Source organism: Stegostoma tigrinum, chromosome 47 (assembly GCF_030684315.1).
Source record: "Stegostoma tigrinum isolate sSteTig4 chromosome 47, sSteTig4.hap1, whole genome shotgun sequence".
NCBI classification, from domain to species: Eukaryota; Metazoa; Chordata; class Chondrichthyes; order Orectolobiformes; family Stegostomatidae; genus Stegostoma; species Stegostoma tigrinum.
In genome coordinates this window covers 5791429-5814231 of record NC_081400.1, presented here as the reverse complement: position 1 = coordinate 5814231, position 22803 = coordinate 5791429, and the positions used below count along the sequence as shown (strand labels likewise).

Below are 22803 nucleotides of genomic sequence, written 5' to 3'. Positions count from 1 at the left end.
TCCCTCAGTACTGACACTAATACAAGGCAGTACCAGGAAGGGATGACCTCCTTTACAGGGACATGGAGATTAGAGGTGCAAGAGTGTGGCAGGCATTGTGAAAACTGCAAACCCAATGTCCTGCACCATCCGAACAGAGTGTCTATGCTAAGACCCCATGCGGCATCATGAACACACACACTGGGTAACCAGTAAAACGATGTAAAATTTATTTCAAATACTGACAAAAAAAACTTGCTTGCTGCTTCTACCTACACTATGAAACAGAAGTAATTTTACATTATAGGCAATGATCATGAAATTCCAGAGTTCTCCCCTCATTTTACCCTCACAGGTGAGGGGGCGGGGTCACAATTTATTAGCTCACTCGTTCTGACTTCTCCATGGTACAGTTTGGTTTGAGATATGTTGTCCTACTATCACCGCCCCTTGGCCCCACACACCGTGTGTACCACCTCTCGACGCTCCGTTTCTCAGTCAGTGGCCCTCAAGCTCTCACCATGAGCCGGAGGTTACCACACAAGTGATGACAGGCAAGGAAATAGGAGGATATGCCCCCTCCACCTCAATTTCGCCACCTGTATCCTTCAGATTTATCCGATTTCTCTACAGGTTGAACCAGGTGGAGGAGTATTAGGGTCACATAGAGTCAACGTAGTGATGTTGTCACCAGGCTGAGGGTAGGGGGGGGGGGGGGGGGGGGGGGGGAATACTTGCCCACCCTAGGAAATCGGAGCCAGCCTCCACTAATGCTCCATGCTTGCCTTTGTTGGCTGGGGCCATGTCCCACGTTTTGGGGATAACAGGGTCATTCCCAGAGCAGGAGGGAAGCACAAACAGTCCTCCTACCCAGTTTGACTCATGAAAAGGTGAGGGAAATGCAGTTTTGCGTGTGTGGGTGTGTTGGGGGGGGGGGGGGGCAGTCACCAGCACACGCAGCGATCCAGCATAGAGTCAACCAGTGGTCTGTAGGGAGGGGGACCTAAGCAGGAATGCTGCGCCAAGCTCACAGGAGCTTCCATGCTGCTGAAGTGAAAAGGGCCCAACAATTGTCAACTTAGTCACATCCACGCTAACCAAGGCTCTTGGTTACAATTCAGCAGCTGGGACACCGCTCCAGTGGGAGACACAGCCTTCACACCAACTCATAGAACAAAACCACATTCCACCCGGCCGGCTCAGTGTCAGCTTACAGGGCTGGGCCAGCAAGGTTTCTCTTCTGCACCCCCATCAAACACTCACAGGACAGGGACAGCACAGGAGTAGACAGAGTAAAGCTCCCTCTACACTGCTCCCCCCCCTAGCCCGGCCATCAAACACTCCCAGGACAGGGTTAGGTGCACAGTAAAGCTTCCTCAATACTGTCTCCATTAAACATTCCCAGGACAGGGAGAGCATGGGGCCAGACAGAGTAAAGCTGTCTTCAGCCTATCCACTGTGCTTCAGGCAATATGTACCTTCTACCCTGTGGTGGGGGACTCTGCCCAGACCACCTAACGAGGACCTTTGCGCATTGGGGAGCGCACAGAAGTTTATTCCCATTGGTCCAACTTCGGCCAAGGCCAGTTCCTCAGACAGAGCCCAAAGCCCCCTCTCCCCTCAGCTAAGGGCATGTCTTCGCTCCAGTTGCTCTGTCAGAGAGCCACACCTGCTTGGCCCCACACCTATCACTTCAGAGTCTGCAGCCAGTCCAGTTACTTCCTAATCCCAGGAACCTTCCAAAGGCTGACCCATTATCAGACAGTTATCTAGAATAGCAACTCTCTCAAACACTCAATTCCACGTGGGTTTTCTGGAACGCAGCAAAGCTGCCTCAGGCCTCGGTGACACACCTCCTCCCGATGCATAGCCTGCAACTCTTCACCAACACAAGCAGGACTCTGAAGGGGCAGAGAAACAAAATGTGCAGGTGGAATTCAATCTGGGTGGGTCTCAGCTGTGAAAGTTGGGGGTGGCAGCGAGGTCACGGGGTGGGGTAAACAGACGCCAATCTCCAGTCAGGAGAACAGAGCCCCGACAGACAAGGAGAAAGTCAAGGGCTGGGAGGAATGAGCAGTCAACAAAGCAGGGGGCAGACACATGTTGCGAGAGTGTACCGAGCCATATCCTGGGGAAGGGGGTGACAAAGGGAGACACAGTGCTCGGAAAGGGAGAGAATCCACCGCCAACAACAGCAAGAGGGAGCGCGCACGGGTCAAGGGATGCCTCACTCAAGGCAAAGTTCCGTTCAATTTTACTATGTCAACAGTCACGCTGAAGTTGCTTTCCCTACTGGATGGATCTCGCAAGATTTCTTCTCCACCCAACCTACCCAGTGGCTGAGACATACATGTAGGATATGGGCTATAGACACAGCACTCCCCTCCCACCTGCCCTCTGCCCAACCTTCACAGTCTAATGTCACCTTGCACCAAAACTTTCTAACATTTCCCAGGAGAAACCCCTTCGGAACCACCACCATTTCAAATTTGTGCGTATTTTTTTAAAGAAAATATAAACATATGCAGCTTCAGAGATAAGCAGCTAGTATCCTATTTTTGGGCTGTGGTGGTCAGAGGCAGGCTGAGCCACTACTAATTCTTTGAGGAAACTCTCTCACAGCCAGATTTATAAGTAGTCACATAGCTCCCCCACTCCTCCATTGGCCCAGACAGGAAGTAAAATGCTCGCACAGCATGGTTTCAGGTCCAGTTTCAAGGCTCTGTATGCCATCCGGGTTAAAATTGCCAGATTCTCTGTGTCCGTTGCACCCCAGACTGGGGGGGTTTGCTACCTGAGGACAGGCTCCTGAGATCTGTACCTGGACAGGGCCACACATCTTACCCAAATCAAAAAAAAAACAAAGAGAGAAAATTACATGGGTGGGGTGAGGTGGTGAATCAATTAAAACCAACACAGCACTCCATGGGGTTCAGCCGCAAAAAAAACCAAACAGGGCTGACTTGCTCTGGATTTGAAGGTTTATAGATTCTGCCATTTCCATCTCGCTAAACAAGGACAAGTGTTAAGTGGCTCTACTGCAAGTGGAGCCAGACAAGCTCTTAAAAGCCCAAAACTACCCACCCCCAACCCCAAGTTTAGCCAGCATTTATGCAGCTCTCGACCAATTACAGCATCAAACATTTGTCCTGTGCAACTTTCCCATGTCAACAGTCACGCTGCAGGGAGCGGCCATGCGGTGGGGCGGGGGGGGAAGTTAGAAGTGTTATTCACACCCTCCACACCCCGTAACCAAACATCTAGCCAATCCTCTCCCTTTAACTGCTCCACTCAAAATAAAAAAAAAATCACTATCCTGTCAAAATGTCACAAGAGATGGGCAGGAGAGAAGAGAGCGTTGACAAGTTTCAACTCTCCTGGGGTCTGCAACGGGTGGAGATTTCTGCTCTCGTGACTAGATATTGGGATGTGGGGAAGGAAATGGTACCGAGGCAGATGATCAGCTCTAAACGTATTGAACAACATAATGGGCCAGAGGGACAGTAAGGATCTACACCTGCTCCTTAGAAATGCCCAACATACATTTGTTTCTGTTCTGCTTTTGGCAAAAGGACAGAGCAGCATCTCGCAACGTGTTGATACACATGACGACAAGTCGGGGAGGGGGAAGGTGGTGGTCAGTCTAGCCTAGGCAGCCGGTATGCTTTGGGCAAGTCGTGGAACCATTCCCCGCTGCAACGAGTGTCAAAAGGCTTACACACATGGTCACAAACAAAAAGTTGCAGCAGCCAGAGAAGTCTAGCCAGGTTTTTAAAAACAGTCAGGACAATAGCAGAGTTGATTTAAATTGAAAAACAAAACACATGCACACCAGACTGAGTGGGGGGGGGAACAAAAACACAATACCCTAAATAACCCCCTCACGGCTCATTTCATTTTTTAAAACTCAAGTTTACGACTGTGCATTTCTTTATCTGTCTCTAAAAAGTGTCCAATAAAGTGCCGACCTATGCAAAATTTCAGGGCCTGTCTCAGAGGCGGAGGGGGCGGGGAAGAAGTGAAGGGGGGTGGGGAGGAGATGCTGGACTTGCGTACAAACAGCAACCCCCAGCCCCTCATCAATCCTTCCTTGACCCTCTCTTTCACAGACGTTGGGAGCCACAGAGAGTGAGATGGGGGGGCGGGGTTGTGTGAGTGAGTGTGAATGGAATGAAGCCCAATCAGATCTGGTTGCTTCACCAGTGTGCAAGGGCCATTTGTTGGGTTTAATTTGTGTTTCCTTTCTGTGTACAGAGATATATATAATATATATATATATATATATATTTGTTTTCCTTTTTAAAAAAAAATCACAATATTTAGGCTGCACCTAATGTTCTTCCCACCCCCTCCAATGTTACGTGGGAAGGTGAAATGTCCACCCTAGCCGGGAACACACGGCCACTGAGCTGACGTCAGCCCGCTAACTTGCTGGTGACCAGAGACGATTTCCGCTGCGGCAGGTCCTCCGGCGTTGGAATGTGGTCCCCCGTCACCAGGTTCTTGTCCGCGCCGCTGTTTGGAGGCTGCTTGTTCTTCATCTTGGCTTTTGCCATGTTGTAATCGCCGGAGTCAAAGTACTTCTGCTGCAGGGCGAAAAGGAAGGGAAAACATTGGGGGGTGGGAGTGAGAAAGATAGAGAAAACAATGACAGACAGTGTGTGGGGGGAGAAGCAACAACCAAGAGGAAAGGACAGGCAGGTCCGAGAGGCCCAATGTTCGCACCTGACCCTGTCGCTGCTGTGTGACCGACTTGTGGGATCTGGGAGGTGCAGTCTAGATCAGCGTTTAATCGCCCCATCCCTGTTAATTGACCCCTCCCCCACATGAAGAAGGTGGGGGTGAGCAGCCATCTCGGCCCACAGCAGATTCCCCACCCACCCAACACCCCTGCAGTGTAGGGGCTTAGTGCCATTGGGGAGAGAGTTCCAGTATTTTGACCCTGAAGCAATGACCGATATATTTCCAGTTGGGATGGTGCACATGTTGGGTGCTCAGAGGGGAACTTGCAGGGGGCTGGTGTCCCCATGTACCTGCTGTCCTTGCCCCTCCAGGGGGTAAAGGTCCCCGGTTTGGAAGATGCTGTCTAAGGAGCCTTGGGGAGACGCTGTAGATAGTACACAGTACACACTGCTGCGACTGGGCATTAGTGGCAGAGGGAGTGGGTGCTTGTGGATATGGTGCCAACCCAAGAGGGGACTGCTTTGTCCCTGGATGGGGGTTGAACTTCCCCCATCCAGGGCAAGTGGGGAGTATTCCCTCACACTCCTGCCTTGTACCAGCCCTTTCTGCAGTACTTGCAACTGTCCTGAAAGGACAATGGGAGCAGATGCAAGCAGGACTTCCTGAAGAGTGGAATTAAACAAATAGTTGAAGGGGTAAGACTCAGGGGCGTTGAGATGGGAGAACTAATTGGACAATCATGTGCACTCAGTTTGGGGGTTTGCAGGCAAGACAGCAAAGTTACTTAGCAATTATCACATGCAAGCAGATCACTCAGCCTTTCGGCTGAAATGTTGTTGGGACACTCGGATCTCTTGCCAACCCTTCTTAATCTCAGCCATTTCCTCATCCTTTGATTCCTTTCGCCCTTGTGTCTTTATATCCAGTCTCCCCCTTCAACAGCTCATTGACAGGGTCGATTATTTAAAAATCAAACCAGAAAGGGGGGCTGGGGGGTTTAAACCTGTGCCGACCCTTGGTTAGACCCCACTCAGGAGTCACAGTGATCAGTTCCAGGCTCCACATTACGAACTGATATTGAGATAGTAGCAAGCATGACTGACCAGGGAGATACCAAAACTATCAGATGGGAACAAATCAGGGAAAGGCTGAATAGGACAAGGCTATCTGCTTTCAGGAAAGGGAAGGCCGAGGAGTTGGTGGAGGGATGTGATCTGATATCAGGACAATAGAGGTGTCCAATTTGTCACGGATGGCATGACAGCAGAAGTGGGGGGGATCAGCTGTTAGTAAATCCAATCAGATATTCAAGGGGAACTGGACAGCGGGGCCTGACCAAACTTGGATATGGGTAGTTCTGCTATAACATGTATTTCGTTAACATGAATTAGTTGTAATGCGATTGATGAATAGTGAACTCTTTTGGATAATATAAAAACTTTCTGCTGTACAGGTATAGCAATTTTCCTATAACATGATTTCCTGTGGCAATTTTCTAAAGGGTGACTTTCTATAGTGCAAGGTCACGCAAGAACGCAATTATCGCTTCATAGGAGAACTACCTGTACTGATCAATCCAACTGGGGATTCAGAGGGAACGTCCTTAAGGAGGGAACATGCTCCCACAAGGACTGGTTGAGGGAAGTAGCACAGGGCAGTGAAAAAGACCAGAGCTCCAGCGTGCGAACACCAACTAGCAAATCTGCAACAGGAAGGGTGTGGGTCACAGCCCAACCTAGCCCAGGGCTCAGTGCTAAGCTGCAGCTGTCCCCAGGGATAGCTGGGATCAGACTCCTGGGGTGTCAGCACTCTGGTCAGGGGAATATGTATTCATGTGCAAGTAGCAACCATCAGAGCGGGGAGTGCCATCTGCAGCCTCACGCAGTATCACATTCCACACCCCACACGCTCCTTACCCCTTTCTGCAGTCTCTTCATCAGGAACTCCGAGCCCCCAGGTCTCAGACCCAACACTGGATACTTGGCTTTCAGTTTGATTTCCTCTGCCTTCTCCGGGCTCATCGCCCCTTTCTCCTGCGTGTCCTATGAAATGGTGCGAGGCAGAGTGAGAGGAAAAACAGTTGAGGGGGGATGCAGGAAAGGATAAATATAACTTTGACACACGTATACACACACTGCCTGAGTATAAATGCCCGCTTGCTTTGAGTACATTAACTCTGCAGCCACAAGGGGCACTGCAGCTCAGATGTTTCTGTGCTCTATCATTTCTACAGTTCGACATTCAGCCCCTCAATTTCAACTCACCTTACTCAGGTTTTACATGGATTCCGAATGTTTGGAATTGTAGGAGCCCAGGGGTCTTATAAGGTGCCATTAACACAGAAGGTTGGAAAACCAGCTCCACCACACACGACAGAGACATTGAAGGGATTTTCCATGTTAGTCACTGAGGATTACACAGAAGGAGATGGCCACTGAAGCCTCCTCCAGTTTGTCTCACTGTCCAATCAGATCACAACCGAGTTCTGTCTCTCAACCCCAGGCACCTACCTTAGTTCCTCATCCAACAACAGTCTACTCCCCTAAGTCTCCACACCCACTCCATCAATTTTATTGGTCCGGCGAGGGGGGGTGCAAGTGGTATGTGGGTTCTTCACCTTTAAGTTAACACCCACCTCCCACAAACCATTCTGGACTCCAGCCCTCTTGCTCATACCCCAGAAGGAAACAGCATCTTGTGATAACCCTATCCCATCTCTTTAATTATCTCAAACCCTTCAATTAGATCAAAACCTAATCTTACACACTCAAGGGAACACAAACTTCATCAGTGCGGCCTGATTGCCAAAGTTAACTCTTTCAACCCTTCCTCCATGGTGGATGCTCCTCATCAGTACTGACAGGATAGTTCAGGTGGGGAGGAATCACGTTCTGTTACAAGATGGGTGGAAAATCACCAGTGCCGAATAAGACCAGAGGTTTACGTACAGTCCTGTTAGGAGTTGGGGGTGCCGTTTTAAATTTGGGGAAGCTAATTAAAGCTCACTCAAGGCTGACAAAAGAAAATACACACAAGGTCAGCGCAAACTAGGGCAAAATAATAAATATTAGATTATAGTTTCCTGCTTTTGAGGAGGAAGGGGGATCTGGGAGCTCTAATACTGTGGCTATTCTGTGAAATATGCTCAATTTCAGCTCAGGAAGACCATGCACGCTCAAGTCTGCACAGACAGCTAACAGGGACTTTGCTGGAGAATTCTGATTGACTTCATGCAGATAATCATTTTGAGAACTTGGAACTGAAACTGGTTTGAGGTTGTTTACTTTCCTGAAGGGTTTAAAAGAGTAACTAGGTCACACATTCCTTCTGGAATAGTGACCTAATTCAGAGTGCGTCAGTCAGCAACGTCAATGGATTACTGTTTTTACTGTGTGGTTTAGGAGGGGTGTGTTAGTTGGATTCAGAAAGATCAAAGATTTGTCTTTTGTCTTTCCAAGCTAAAATCAAGTGTTTTTGGTCAGTTTGAAGGAGGCCCAGCTGAGGCAAATATAGTTTCTCTCCACAACAGTTCAGGGAGAGCACAATTAATTCAGTAGAAAGGTTTCATCCCCTGTGCAACTTCCAGGTCAGGAGTGTTTGGTGATAAATTAAAAAGCTGAGAAAGTCTAAGCTCTCAGAGTTGAGTGTATTCAAGGAAGGGGAGACCACAATTGACAGGAATGAAAAGAGGGAGAATGAGCCACAAATGGCAGAGTCAGAGTCATAGTCACAGGGTCATACGGCACAGAAACAGACATGTCGGTCCCACCAGTCCATGCTGACCATAATCCCAAACTAAACTGGTCCAACCTGCCTACTCCTGTCCGTATCCCTCCAAACCTTTCCCATTCATGTACTTATCCAAATGTCTTTTCAAAGTTGTAATTGTGCCCAAATCCACCACCTCCTCAGAAAGTTTATTCCATACATGAACAACACTTTAAAAAAATTATTGTCTCAGGGCTTTTTAAATCTCAATCCTCTCATCATAAAAATGTGCCCACTAATTTTGAAATCGTCCACCCAAGGGAAAAGACAGCCACTGTTAACTCTATCTCTATCTCCCATGATTTTATAAAAACTTGTATAAGGCCATCCTTCAGCCTCCTACACTCCAGTGAAATACGTCCCAGAATATCCAGCCTCACCTTTCTAACTCACACCTTCCATACCCGGCAACATCCTGGTAAATCTGTTCCAAACCCTCTCCAGTTTAATGATATCCAGAGTGACCAGAACTGGACACAGTGCTCCAGAAGAGGCCTCACTAATGTCCTATACAACCTCAACATGATGTCCCCAACTCCTACACTCAAAGGTCTAAGCAATGAAGGCAAGCGTGCCAACCACCTTCTTGTGTGTGACACAAACTTCAAAGAATTATGTACCTGTACTTCTAGGTCTCTCTGTTCCACAACACTACAAGGCCCTATCACTAACTGCTTAAGCCCTGCCCTTGTTTGTTGTACCAAAATGGAATTCGAAGGAATCATTGTAAAGTGATGGTCTTGAGGAAAAGAGCAAAACCTTGTTTTAGATGTTTTCTTGTCTTCTATATCTAGTTAACTCAATTTGGTTAGGTTTATATTATTTCGCTGTTCTGTTTAATAAATCTGTCTTCTTTTCCAATGATTGCAGTCAGCTCTACCCCAAACTGTGCAAAATGTTGAACCGTTGCATTTTCTATGCTAAGATTAACCCATGATAACTCAGTTCCCAAAGAAAATCTGAAGCCTTATTTAATAATGTTTAATAATGAATAACCACCACACTAACTAAATTCTTTGCTTTAAATATCCACCAGACCAGATTTCAATCTGGGATCCGACTTATCCATTGGCTGTGGCACTGGTGACCTGTCCAAAGCCCTGCATTTCTGTCCGCTTCTCCAAAGCCCTTGGCAGCTCCTCATTGGGAGTCAGCAACACTCCTGGGGAAAGAGGTCCTGTCCTCTTCAGAGGTTCAAGATTTCAGCTTTACCACCAATGCCTCAGGAAACTCCACCACCACCATCACTATTCTCACAGCCAAAACATGTGCACAGCAGGCTCCCACAAACAGCAAAGCAATCACGACACAGATCTTCAAGAATTCCTATACTGTGGAGGCAGGCCAATAAGCCCATTGAGTCCACACCTACCCGCCAAACAGCGTCCCACTAGACCCACCTCACTATCCTATTTGTGTAACCCTACATTTCCCATGGCTAACTCAACTAACATGCACATCCCCAGCCAGGATGAGGCAATTCATCACAGCCAATCCACCCTAACCTGCATACCCTGGGAAATACGGGACAATTTAGCACGGCCAATCCAGCACAGCTAATCCATCCTAACTTGGACCGTGGGAGGAAACTGGAACATCTGGAGAAAACCCATAGAGACATGAGGGAAGAATGTGCAAACTCCACACAGACAGTCACCCAAAGCTGGAATTAAACCCGGGTCCCTGGCACCATGAGGCAGCAATGCTAACCACTGTGCTGCCCTAAAAAGACTCTTTTAGACGTCAAGGGATAAATAGTGGCCCCAAGATGCCAGTGAGAACACAGTGGCCGTAACAGAATCAAAGAGGTACATGAGTAAGAAGGGTTTAGATGGATATGGGCCAAATTCTGGCAAATGGGACCAGATTAATTTAGGATATTTGGTTGGCATGGATGAGTTAGACCAAAGGATCTGTTTCCATGCTGTACAGCTCTAAAACTCTGCAAGGTCATTCAGTGCCCCATCACCTATCTTCCTGAGAGGACAGGGGCCTGGGTTTAAAAACGTGATCAAACAACGAACCCACAGTTTTCAGGGCTAAAGTGACCTTTTGTAAGTTTTACAAGTGTTGAGGCGCCCCAGAAGGTCAAAGTGCTGCACCAGACAGTTTGCAGCAAGCTTAAAATACTTTATTTCAAAAACAAGATCTATTGTTCACTACATGCATTCAGACTGCACTGGCATTTAGATCAAACTGTGTGTTACAATGACCAGAACTTCTGCTGCCTGGTTCACACCTCAACACATTATTTAGGTATTCAATTTAGCTCAAATTAGGTCCTTCCTACATTATGAAAACCTCCAATGATATATCCTGTTTCACTGCGTAAACTTAAAGCAGTAATAGGGTAAGAGTGAAGGCAGTGTTGGCTGAAGTGGACACAGAAAACAGATTAAAAGGCAGGTTATAAGTGGAAGACCTTATAAGATCTTTTAGCAACTCAACAACAAGATATATTCCACTGAGAAGCAGAGACCAGGTGGAGATTACCACCCTACCCAAAGAAAGGTTTAAGGGCAGCATTCATGAAAAGATGCACAAAGATGCAAAGCCAAGCCTGAAGATTATGAAAATTTTAGAAACCAGTAAAGGATGAATAAAACAGAAGGAAAAATTGGAGTAAAAGAGAAAATCAGCCAATAAAAGAGTAAATAGCAAATTCTGAATCCAAAACAAGGAAATGCAACTAGATTAATTCTGGATATCTGGTCAGCATGGGTGAGTTGGATTGAAGGGTCTGTTTCTGTGCTTACAACTCTACTGCAGGTACTTTCAGGAATTTGCATTGACCTTTGGGATAGAAGACAAAAAAAAGGACACTTAGAAATCAAAATATAAATCAGACAGAGTCAACATGGTTTGGTGAAAGGAAAATTGTCTTTGCCAAAATTATGAGGGTTCTTTAAGGATATAGAAGAATAAAGGGGAAAATGAAGTCGTAGCAGATCTGAATTTCCATAAGGCAAGATATAAAACAGTCAGGATACAAGTGATATTTTGGCAGGATAAAAAATTGGTCAACCAACCAGAGAATCAATACAAATGGATCATTCTAAGGTTAGCTAATAGATCAGGGATCAGTTCCGGGTACCCCAACTATACACAATCTACATCTGACGGCTCGGATGTAGGGGTGCTGGAGTAGAAACTGCGTTGTTGCCAAATTTGCTGTCCCACCTGCCTCTGTACCATCAGCAAGTTGTGATGGAACAGACAGGTGAAAGTGAGTGGGCAGAAACTTTGCAGATGTGGTGTACTGTAGAAAAGTGTGAGGTTGCCCGCTCAGACAGTAAGAATAACTATGTGTCCTTGTATGTGAAATACAAATCAGCACACGGGTACGGCAAATGAATACTACGTTCAATTCTGGTTTCCCTGCTATAGGAAAGATGTTGTTAAACTTGAAAGGGTTCAGAAAATATTTACAAGGATGTTACCAGGTTTGGGCGGTTTCAGCTAAAGGGAGGGCTGAATAGGCTGGGCCTATTTTCCCTGGAGTGTCAGAGGCTACAGGGTGACGTTATAGAGATTGATCAAAGCCTGAGGGGCATAGATAGTGTGAATAGCTAAGGTCTCTTCCCCAGGATAGGGAAGTCCAAAACTACAGGGGCATAGGTTTAAGGTAAGAAGGGAAAGATTTAAAAGGGGGGACCTTTACATGCAGAAGGTGGTCCGTGTATGGAACGAGCTGCCAGAGGAAGTGGGCGAGGCAGGTAAAATTACATTTAAAAGGCATTTGGATGGTTATATGAATAGGAAGGGTTTACAGGGACATAGACCAAATGCTGGCAAATGGGACTAGGTTAATTCAGGATATCTAGTCAGCGTGGACGAGTTGGACTGAAGAGTCTGTTTCCATGCTGTACAACTTATGACTCTAATTGGGAAGGCCAATACAATGCTGGTCTTCCCTACAATGGAGCTGGAGTATAGAAGAAGTCTTGCTACAACCATACACAAGACATTAGAAAGAGAGAATTGCACGGTTTTGGTTTCCTTAACTGAGGGTCATTCTTTCATCAGAGGCCGCTGGATTGTAGAGTGATGAGGGAAGGGCAAATCTGGAGACCTACAGCCCCTGACTCAAGGGGAAGCCTCGAATCCGAATGATGGCAGGCTAAAAGGGCAAGAAATGTACAAAATACCTGGAAAGGGTGGAGACTGTTTATGGAGGGCTAGCAAACTACAACTCTGACCTGCTATTCTTGTGTGCGTTTGTGTGACTGTGCTCCCCATCTAAAGCATAGCAACTGGAAAGTGCTCAGACTGTGTGCGCACATGCCCGTGTAGTGCAAGTCTAATACGCTGGTCTCTGCAGAGGAGACCAGGCCTCCAGTCTGAGGTTTGCTGTCAAACATAGACCACTCGTAAAAAACAGAGGTTTACTCACAAATCAGAAGGAACAGAAACCATCCTGTCACTACACTCAAGAGAAATCTGGACATGACTCAACAGTGGGTTGTAACGTCTGTGGTCTATGTCAGTGTGTCTTTTTTTAAAACTGATTCTCATCTGAGGATTCAACCACCCGCCCCCACCTCAGTAACTCCCTGAAATCCCTACACTCCCTGCCTGACTCTGTCACCCTCTCTCGTCTGACAACCACAACTCAGACATCAGAGTTCAGGGGCGGTGTTAGTGGCTGCTTTATTCATACAGTAAAGCTGAAACATCGGCTCACAAATGCAGCTGAATGATTTGGCCGGACCGCAACTGCAAAAGCCTTTCGCGGAGACACCCTGGCTAGATGACCGTCTGCATGCCACATGAGGTCCCCAGGGCCTGCCTGAAACTGGGCCCTGGACCGGGGAAGGAGACAGAGCCCTGGAAATTGGGCAAATCCCAATTTCAGCACTGGGGCTGGCAGCAGCTGTTGCCCTCCCTTCACTGTCCCTTGTGGTGGCACAGCTCTGTCAACAACACCCAGAGACATCTTTTTAGAACCATGAGCTCAGGCTGCAGATTTAGATCGCTGGGGCAAAACAAGCAGAGTAAGGCTGCAGGCAATGTGCATGGCCCAATGCAAGAACACTGATCATTAACCCATGCAAACAACCACCCCCACCCGCTCATACCTTACCACGCAATCATTTGTCACTTCCTTGCCGAATATTTTCTGGGTGGGGTTAAAAAAAAGTTGCTAAAATGCCAATACGAGTATTCGACCAAAGGTCAGGAACCATAAATAGTAAAGTGCAGGGCGTTTGATTGGGGGTAGGGAGGGATGAGCTGCAGTTGGCCACAGCAGGAGTAGCAGGTAAACAGGGGAAGTAAATAGAGAAAGATTACAGAAACAAGGATTTCCCGACAGATGGGAACCATGGTGGTTGAATTATAGTCATACACAGCATCGAAACAGGCCCTTCGGTCCAGCTCGTCCATGCCGACCCAGATGTCCTAAATTAATCTAGTCCTGTCTGCCAGCAATTGGCCCTTTGGACCCTTCCCATTTGTATACCTCTACAATTATCTTTCAACCATTATGTTCTCCCCGGCATCCTGGGGCCTGTACTTAATCTTGATGCCTAAAAGAGAAAAGGATTTTTAGGGCAGCACAGTGGCTCAGTGGTTCGCCCTACTGCCTCACAGTGACCTGAGCTCGATTCCAGTCTTGGGTGACTGTTTGTGTGGAGTCTGCACCCCACAAAATGATACTCTGGAATTTAAATCTGATGAGTTTCCTTTGATGTCTTTCACTGCAGGGCCCCTTCGGGGACTGCTTACATTAATCTTGTTGATTTGGATATTTTAATCTATTTAAATCATTCAGGGAGGGGGAATGTGGGTAATGATGGCTGGTCCTGTTTTATTCTCCGTCCCTAACTGCCCCCTCCTTGAGAAGGTAAGGGGTGAGATGCTTCCTAACACCCTGCACAGTGCCGTTCGGGAGGGAAGTTCCAAGATTTTGATCCTGGAGGAATGGCCAAGTCAGGATAGTGTATGCGTGTGTATTGGGCTCAGAGGAGAAATGGCAGGGGACTGGTGTTCCCATGTATCTACTGTCCTTGTCCTTCGAAGGGGTAGAGGTCATGGGTTTGGAACGTGCTGTCTAAGGAACCTCAGTGAATCGCTGCAGTCGGTCTGTAGACGGTACACACTGCTGCAACTGAGCGTCGGTGGCACAGTGAGTGCGCGCCTGTGGACGTGGTGCCAATCAAACAGGCTGCTTCACCCTGGACAGTGTCAAGCTTCTTGAGTGTTGTTGGATCTGCCCTCATCCATGGCAAGTGGGGAGTATTCTAAAACAGTCCTGACTTGTGCCTTGTCGATGGTGGGACATGCTTGGTGGTGGGGGTAGGAGTCACACGGGGAGTTCTTATTATAGGATTCCTAGCCTAGCGTCTGACCTGTTCTTGTAGCCACTGTATTTGGACAGGTTGGCCAGTTTAGTTGCTGGTTAATGGAAACCCCCAGGACATTAATAGTGAGGGATTCAGTGATGGTAATGCCATTGAACATCAAGGAATCTCTTTAGGCACAACAGCTACACCTAACTCCTTCTTCAAAGCACAATGTTCTCACCTCACTGATAATGGGAACTGCAGATACTGGAGAATACAAGATAATAAAATGTGAGGCTGGATGAACGCAGCAGGCCCAGCAGCATCTCAGGAGCACAAAAGCTGACGTTTCGGGCCTAGACCCTTCATCAGAGAGGGGGATGGGGTGAGGGTTCTGGAATAAATAGGGAGAGAGGGGGAGGCGGACCGAAGATGGAGAGAAAAGAAGATAGGTGGACAGGAGAGTATAGGTGGGGAGGTAGGGAGGGGATAGGTCAGTCCAGGGAAGACGGACAGGTCAAGGAGGTGGGACGAGGTTAGTAAGTAGGTAGGAGATGGAGGTGCGGCTTGGGGTGGGAAGAAGGGATGGGTGAGAGGAAGAATGGGTTAGGGCATGGGCCCCAGCTATGCCTGCCTCTTTGTAGGTTACGTGGAACAGTCTCTCTTCCGCACCTACACAGGCCCCAAACCCCACCTCTTCCTCCGGTACATTGATGACTGTATCGGCGCTGCCTCTTGCTCCCCAGAGGAGCTCGAACAGTTCATCCACTTCACCAACACCTTCCACCCCAACCTTTAGTTCACCTGGGCATTCTCCAGCACATCCCTCACCTTCCTGGACCTCTCAGTCTCCATCTCAGGCAACCAGCTTGTAACTGATGTCCATTTCAAGCCCACCAACTCCCACAGCTACCTAGAATACACCTCCTTCCTCCCACCCACCCTCCTGCAAAAAGTCCATCCCTATTCCCAATTCCTCCGCCTCCACGGCATCTGCTCCCACGATGAGGCATTCCACTCCCGCACATCCCAGATGTCCAAGTTCTTCAAGGACCGCAACTTTCCCCCCAGTGGTCGAGAACGCCCTTGACTGCGTCTCCCGCATTTCCCACAACACATCCATCACACCCCGCCACAACCGCCCAAAGAGGATCCCCCTCGTTCTCACATACCATCCCACCAACCTCCAGATACAACGCATCATCCTCCAACACTTCCGCCAACTACAATCCGACCCCACCACCAAAGACATTTTTCCATCCCCACCCTTGTCTGCTTTCTGGAGAGACCACTCTCTCCGTGACTCCCTTGTTCGCTCCACACTGCCCTCCAACCCCACCACACCCGGCACCTTCCCCTGCAACCGCAGGAAATGCTACACTTGCCCCCACACCTCCTCCCTCACCCCTATCCCAGGCCCCAAGATGACTTTCCATATTAAGCAGAGGTTCACCTGCACATCTGCCAATGTGGTATACTGTATCCATTGCACTCGGTGTGGCTTCCTCTACATTGGGGAAACCAAGCGGAGGCTTGGGGACCGCTTTGCAGAACACCTCCGCTCAGTTCGCAATAAACAACTGCACCTCCCAGTCGCAAACCATTTCAACTCCCCCTCCCATTCTTTAGATGACATGTCCATCATGGGCCTCCTGCAGTGCCACAATGATGCCACCCAAAGGTTGCAGGAACGGAAACTCATATTCCGCTTGGGAACCCTGCAGCCCAATGGTATCAATGTGGACTTCACCAGTTTCAAAATCTCCCCTTCCCCCACCGCATCCCAAAACCAGCCCAGTTCGTCCCCTCCCCCCCACTGCACCACACAACCAGCCCAGCTCTTCCCCTCCACCCACTGCATCCCAAAACCAGTCCAGCCTGTCTCTGCCTCCCTAACTTGTTCTTCCTCTCACCCATCCCTTCCTCCCACCCCAAGCTGCACCTCCATCTCCTACCTACTAACCTCATCCCACCTCCTTGACCTGTCCGTCTTCCCTGGACTGACCTATCCCCTCCCTACCTATACTCTCCTCTCCACCTACAGTCCGCCTCCCCCTCTCTCCCTATTTATTCCAGAACCCTCACCCCATCACCCTCTCTGATGAAGGGTCTAGGCCCGAAACGTCAGTTTTTGTGCTCCCGAGATGCTGCTGGGCCTGCTCAGTTCATTCAGCCTCATTTTATTATCGATGTTCTCACCTCAATTGCTTTGTGGTAGTGAATTCCACAGGTTCATCACTCTCTGGCAGAAGGAACCTCTCCCCATTTCGATCCTAAAAAGTTTACCCCTTATCCTTAAACTATGTGCCCTGGTCCTGGACTCTCCCACCATCAAGATCATCATTAATGTATCTAACCTACCTCATCCTGTTGAAATCTGTAAAATTCTCATATTCCCCCATTCTTCTAAACTCAAGTGAGTACAATCCTAAGTATTCAATCTCTCTCCAAATGTCAGTCCTGCTATTCTTGGAATCAATTTGGTAAACCTTTGCTGTGCTCCCTTTACAGCAGAATCATCCTCCATCAGATAAGGAACCCAAAGCTAAACACTATTTCAGGTGCGGCCTCAGCAAGACCCTGTACAATTGCAGCATGACATCCTTACTCCTGTACTCTAATCCTCTCGCAAACAGTTTGCTTTCTTTACCACCTGCCGTAGCTGCACACTTACTTTCAGCGACTGGCACACGAGGGCACCCAGGTCTCGTTGAACATTCTCCTCTCTCTTAGTTTACAGCCAAATAATAACCAGCCCCCCGACTTTTGCTACGAAGGTGGATCACCTCACATCTGTCGATGTTATACTGCAGCTGCCATGTATTTGCCCACTCACTCAGCCTGTCCACATCACATTACAACATCTCTGCATCATCCTCACAGCTGACCCTTCCACCTAGTTTTGTCTCATCGGCAAAGTTTCAGATATTATATATATAGTTTCCTCAACTAAATCACTGACGGATACAGTGAATAGCTGGAGTCCTAGGACTGACCCCACTAGTCACAGCCTTCCATTCAGGAAAAGACCCATTTATTCCCACGTTTTGTTTCTTGTCTGTAAACTAACTTTCTATTCATCTCAATACACCATTCCCAATGCCTCACACACACTTTAATTTCTTCCATGAAAAGCCTTCTGAAAGTCCAAATAAGTTGCATTCTATCTTCACCAATCAACTCTACAAGTTACATCCTCAAAAGAATTCTAGTAATTTGTTGAACACAAATTCCATTCTGTAAATGCTGACAGAGGCCGATTCCACTACTATTTTATAAGCACTCCAATATAAAAATCCTAGATAATGGAATCAGTATCTGACAAGTCCCAAATGGTGCTGAACATTGTGGAATCATCAGCAAACATCCCCACTTCCAGACTTTAAAGTGGAGGGATAGTCATTGATGAAGCAGCTGAAGATGGCTGGGCCTAGGATACTACCCTGAGGAACTCCTGCAGAGACGTCCCAGGACTAAAACAACTGACCTCCAATAGCCAACTGCTACGAATGACTGCAACCAACAGAAATTCTTCTCCCCACTCACCAACCCTAGCCCCACCAATTCACACTGACTGGTTTTGCCAAAGTTGCTCGAAGCCTTCAGCCCCAACTAGTCAACTCTGACCAGATATCTAAATTAATCTAGCTCCCTTTGCCAACATTTATCCCATATCTCTCTAAACCATTTTTATTCAGATCTATCCAGATGCCTTTTAAATGTTGTAATTGTACCAGCCTCCACCACTTCCTCTGGCAGCTTGTTCCATACACGCAGCACCCTCTGCACGAAAAAGTTGTCCCTTAGGTCCCTTTTAATCTTTCTTCTGTCATCTTATGCCCACATCGACCATGTTCCCAAACTAAACTAGTCCCATGTGCTTGTATTTGGCCCATATCCCTCCAAACCTTTCCTATTCTTGCACTTATCCAAAACGTCTTTTAAAAGTTGTAGCTGTACCTGCATCCAACATTTCCTCTGGCAGTTCATTCCACATACGAACCACTCTGCGTAAAACAAAATTCGCCCCTCATGTCCTTTTCAAAGCACTGAAAAATAAATGTGTCCCCTAGTTTTGACGTCCTCCATCCTGGGGGAAAGATCTTTGTCCTTCACCTTATCTACGCCCCTCATGATTTTATAAACCTCTGTAAGGTCACCCCTCAGCCTCCCAAATTGTTTAATGTCAAACGCAGTCACTTTCACCTCACATCTGGTGTAGGAGGCAAACAAGGAGAAACACACTGATCTCTCAGGTATGGTATGAGCAACACAATGCAAGGACTACTCAAGGAATACCAGTCCTTCGCCCGTAACTCCTTTCCCAGACCTGATGCCTGCCTCCACATATGACACCACCCATGCTCAGACACTCCACAGTCCTCTTCTCCTTCTCCTGGGCGAGGGACAATGCTGCTGCATCATGAGCTTGGCTCTGATCCTTATTTCAGGACACAGTAGCCTCAGGCACAGAAACAGGCCATTCAGCCCCTCTGCTCTGCTTCAGCGCCACACCAGTTTCCTCCCAACATGGGTGTCTGCTGACCATGGAGGAGATACAGGTCAATCGCTACACTGTAATCCTTCTCAAAGCCAAGAATCATTCCCAGTTGGAGTGCTGCTCACGGACACAATGTCTGGGGAGACGTTGTTGGATTAGTATTCCAGAAGCTTGGATTAATGCTGGTTCAAATCCCACCATGGCAGCCTTTCAGAATCTTTTATGTTTCATTTTGATCATCTGTGTAAGCACTAACATACGGACACTGGGGCATTGTGATTGTGCAGCCCGTCTTGCCACTTTGTCAGTGAGGAGACCGCAAGCTGCCTGGGTTCTGCACATTCTGTTCTGTCCTGGTTGACTTGTATTTCCCAACTGACCTCCAAGAGCAATGCTCCGACACCGTGAGAAGACAGCTTCTATCGTAGGGTTTTTTTAAAAAAGTTTATCAGTGGCGAGGAGCGGGAGCCAGCAGGGTCAGGTGTAGCAGCTGATTGAGGTGTATAAGGTTCTGGGGGGTCATAAAGAAACTCTTCCCATTAGTAGAGGGGTCAATTACCACAGGGCAGAGATTTAAGTCAAGGGCTGTAGATTTCAGAAAGATAGTTTTTTCCTCTGCTTAACAGAGTGGTAGAGGCAGGAAAGACCATGTTACTGAAGGCGCATTTAGCTGAGTACATGGCACACAATGCTATGGGCCACAGGCTGGAAAACGGCAGTGGTAGATTGGTGCTTGATGACCGGTGGATACATAACAGGCCGAAAGACCTCTTTGCGTGCTGTATGGCCACTACAGGGCTCACCTGGTGGCTCTCCCATTCTGCCCTCCACCAGTGTCTGGAGTGCTACTTGGCCCCTCCATTCTGTTCTGCTGTTCAATAAGATCACAGCAAGTACCAAGTGTGGAGCTGGATGAACACAGCAGGCCAAGCAGCATCTTAGGAGCACAGAAGCTGTCGTTTCGGGCCTAGACCCTTCTTGATATCTGTTTGTTCAAACTGCATTTGTTCACCTCCTTGGAAAAATTAAACAAACCTGCCAGCTGTGATTTCCCCTGACAAAAGTCTTGCTGAGTATCGATGATTGACCCTTGCCTCTCCAAGCAGAGGTGTATTCCATCCCTGGAACTTTTGCCTATAGCGCTCCTCCCACTGAGTTTAGATTCAGTAGTAAAACGTGAGGCTGGATGAACACAGCAGGCCCAGCAGCATCTCAGGAGCACAAAAGCTGACGTTTCGGGCCTAGACCCTTCATCAGAGAGCTTCAGTAGTGTTTAGTTCTCTTTTTATCCCCCACTTGGACAGTGGTTCAGCATTTGCTATACTCAAGTTCTCTGGTGCAACTCCTGTGTCCAGAGAGGATTTGAAAATTGACATCAGAGCGCCTGCAATCTAGGCCCAGGGATTTATCAAAATTCTAAACTTCCTAAATCTAATACATCCTCACTCAGTCGTGATTTGTTCAAGCGTATTGCAATCCTCTCCAGCAATAAACTTACCTACAAAACTACACCTGCCTTGTTCCACCAGGGACTCGGGTTCAATTCTCTCCACAGATGCTGCCAGATCTGCTGAGCTCTTCCAGCAATTTCCATTTCTGTTTGTGTGGTAGAGGAACAGTGATTGTTTCCCCTTCTCAGGGAAGTCTAGCATTAAAGGACATAACCTCAGAACAAGGGGTCAAACAATTTAAGCCAGAGATGGAGCAGAATATCTTCTCTCTGTAGGGAGTGGATCTTTACAGTGGACAGCCCTAAGTACGAAGGGGAGATAAGCAGATTCTTAATCACTAAAGGAATCAAGGGCTATGCGGAAAAGGCAGGAATGTAGAGTTAAGGATGATCAGACCGACCACATTCTCATTGAATGGCAGGGATAGACTCAATGGGCTGAATGGCCGAATAATGCTCCTACGTGGATGACAATTGAATGAAAAATCCCCTCTAACCACCTAAGATCACAAAACGGGAACACGCTCCCTCCGTCCCTAAGTCCACAAGACAGGGGATGCATTAGACGGATTTTCTTTTTCACTCGTTAACACACCAAGCCACATGGCGAACCATAAAAAAAAACTGATAATCCTTGAGGCCCGGCTGATCGACATGGTATCGAACTAATCAGGGGACAGCACAAACCCCTTCAACTGATTGACGTCTATTTGGACCAACCAGAAATACATACCCCTGCAGTCCCTCTTGATTGACAGCGATCTGTGCCAATCATCAATTTCTTCAGCGCACCCCAAGACGGCAGATTTGGACCAAACAGGCGCCAGTACCAGCCCCGTACCGTGATTGACGGCCGTTTGGGACCAAACAACACACTGGGCATCACAATCACGACGCCAAACATTGCCCCATACCCTGATTGACAGAGACCGTACCAATCATTATGTCGTATACCGCCTTATCGTCTGATTGATAAGGATTCGGGCCAATTATGGCACAACGGCCTACCCCTTCGACCAATCATAAAATGCCGCCGGCAAACAGCTCGATCAATCAGCAGCGAACCTGCGGATGTGGGTGGGGAATGCGGCGGGACCTCCTGATGCCAAAGAGGAGGTGGCCGCGACTTAAAATCGCGCGACTCCGTCTTCATTTTTTTTTTGTTTTCAGGAAATGTAATATCTCAGCACTTTGTTCACGGCCCACCTGTTTTTCCTCGCCGGTTTCCTCCGCCTGCGTCTCCGGCTCACGATTCTCCGACATGCCGAAAGGCCGGTTTCGATCGGCTTTCTGCGTTTCCTTTTAGCTCCTTCTTACTTCTAACCGCCCTGTTTTGTTGCCGAAAACAATAGAGTTCTGTAAAGTCAGTGTATCGAGACGAGAGAGGATAACGGGTGAACAGAAGGAGAAGCGTCAACCCTAAACCTGTCGGCGCGTTCCGACCAACCACCAAAAATGGCCGCCGCAGTGGCTGGATAGTAGTGCCTACAGCCCGCCTGTCAGTTCCTGATTGACGGTCGCCCTATCCAATCGCACCTTTCCTCACCTGACTGACAGTGGCCCCGACCAATTGACCCCTGCCGTTCCCGTTTCTCTACCGGCTCCTCGTTTGATTGACGGTTGGTTTGGCTAATGGTAAGCGGTGTGTCCTTTTCGGTTATCCAGCCCACTCCCCTGATTGACAGTCTCCCCAGCCAATAGCGTGCCGAAGATCCGAGCAATGCCTGCCCTGCTGACCTGATAGACGGGCGCCGTGGCTAACGAGAGGTCCGCATTCACGATTGACGGTTTGTCTAGCCAGTAACGTCCCAACATCCTGATTAGCAAACGGTCGGACCAATTGGACGCCGTAAACCTCCCCACCAATGAACGACTGCGTATCGTAATACAGGGCAGAGCTTATTCATTCCCCACCTACTTCACCTGATTGACATGCTGCGGGGCTGCCGCAGAGGGAGGAAATGGGGCAAGGGATTGCCAATGGGGACTCCCCTCACTGTTCTTATTTTCTGCATTTATCTACCCATTAAACTGAAGGGAGGCTCTGATAGGCTTGTGCGATAGGCACAAGGTTTTATGGAATGGAAAGTGGCCCTTTGGCCCATCATATCTGTGCTGTTGGCCGAGGTCTACTTTTC

General features: G+C 48.1%; 1 protein-coding gene across 2 annotated transcripts; it reads right to left on the bottom strand.

Annotated features, from left to right (window-relative positions):
- Positions 1–185: 185 nt before the first annotated feature.
- ensab (endosulfine alpha b) lies at positions 186–22176 on the bottom strand. Of its 2 annotated transcripts, none has more exons than XM_048525638.2 (3): positions 21872–22176; positions 6579–6704; positions 186–4562 (listed from the first exon to the last, which is right to left on the bottom strand). In XM_048525638.2, exons 1-3 carry the CDS (start codon positions 21926–21928, stop codon positions 4395–4397), a joined length of 351 nt encoding a protein of 116 aa, XP_048381595.1. In that variant the 5' UTR covers positions 21929–22176; the 3' UTR covers positions 186–4394. The 2 variants fall into 2 exon arrangements, with proteins under 2 accessions (XP_048381595.1, XP_048381594.1); XM_048525637.2 differs by having other exon boundaries at positions 186–4565; positions 21872–22163.
- Positions 22177–22803: the final 627 nt, after the last annotated feature.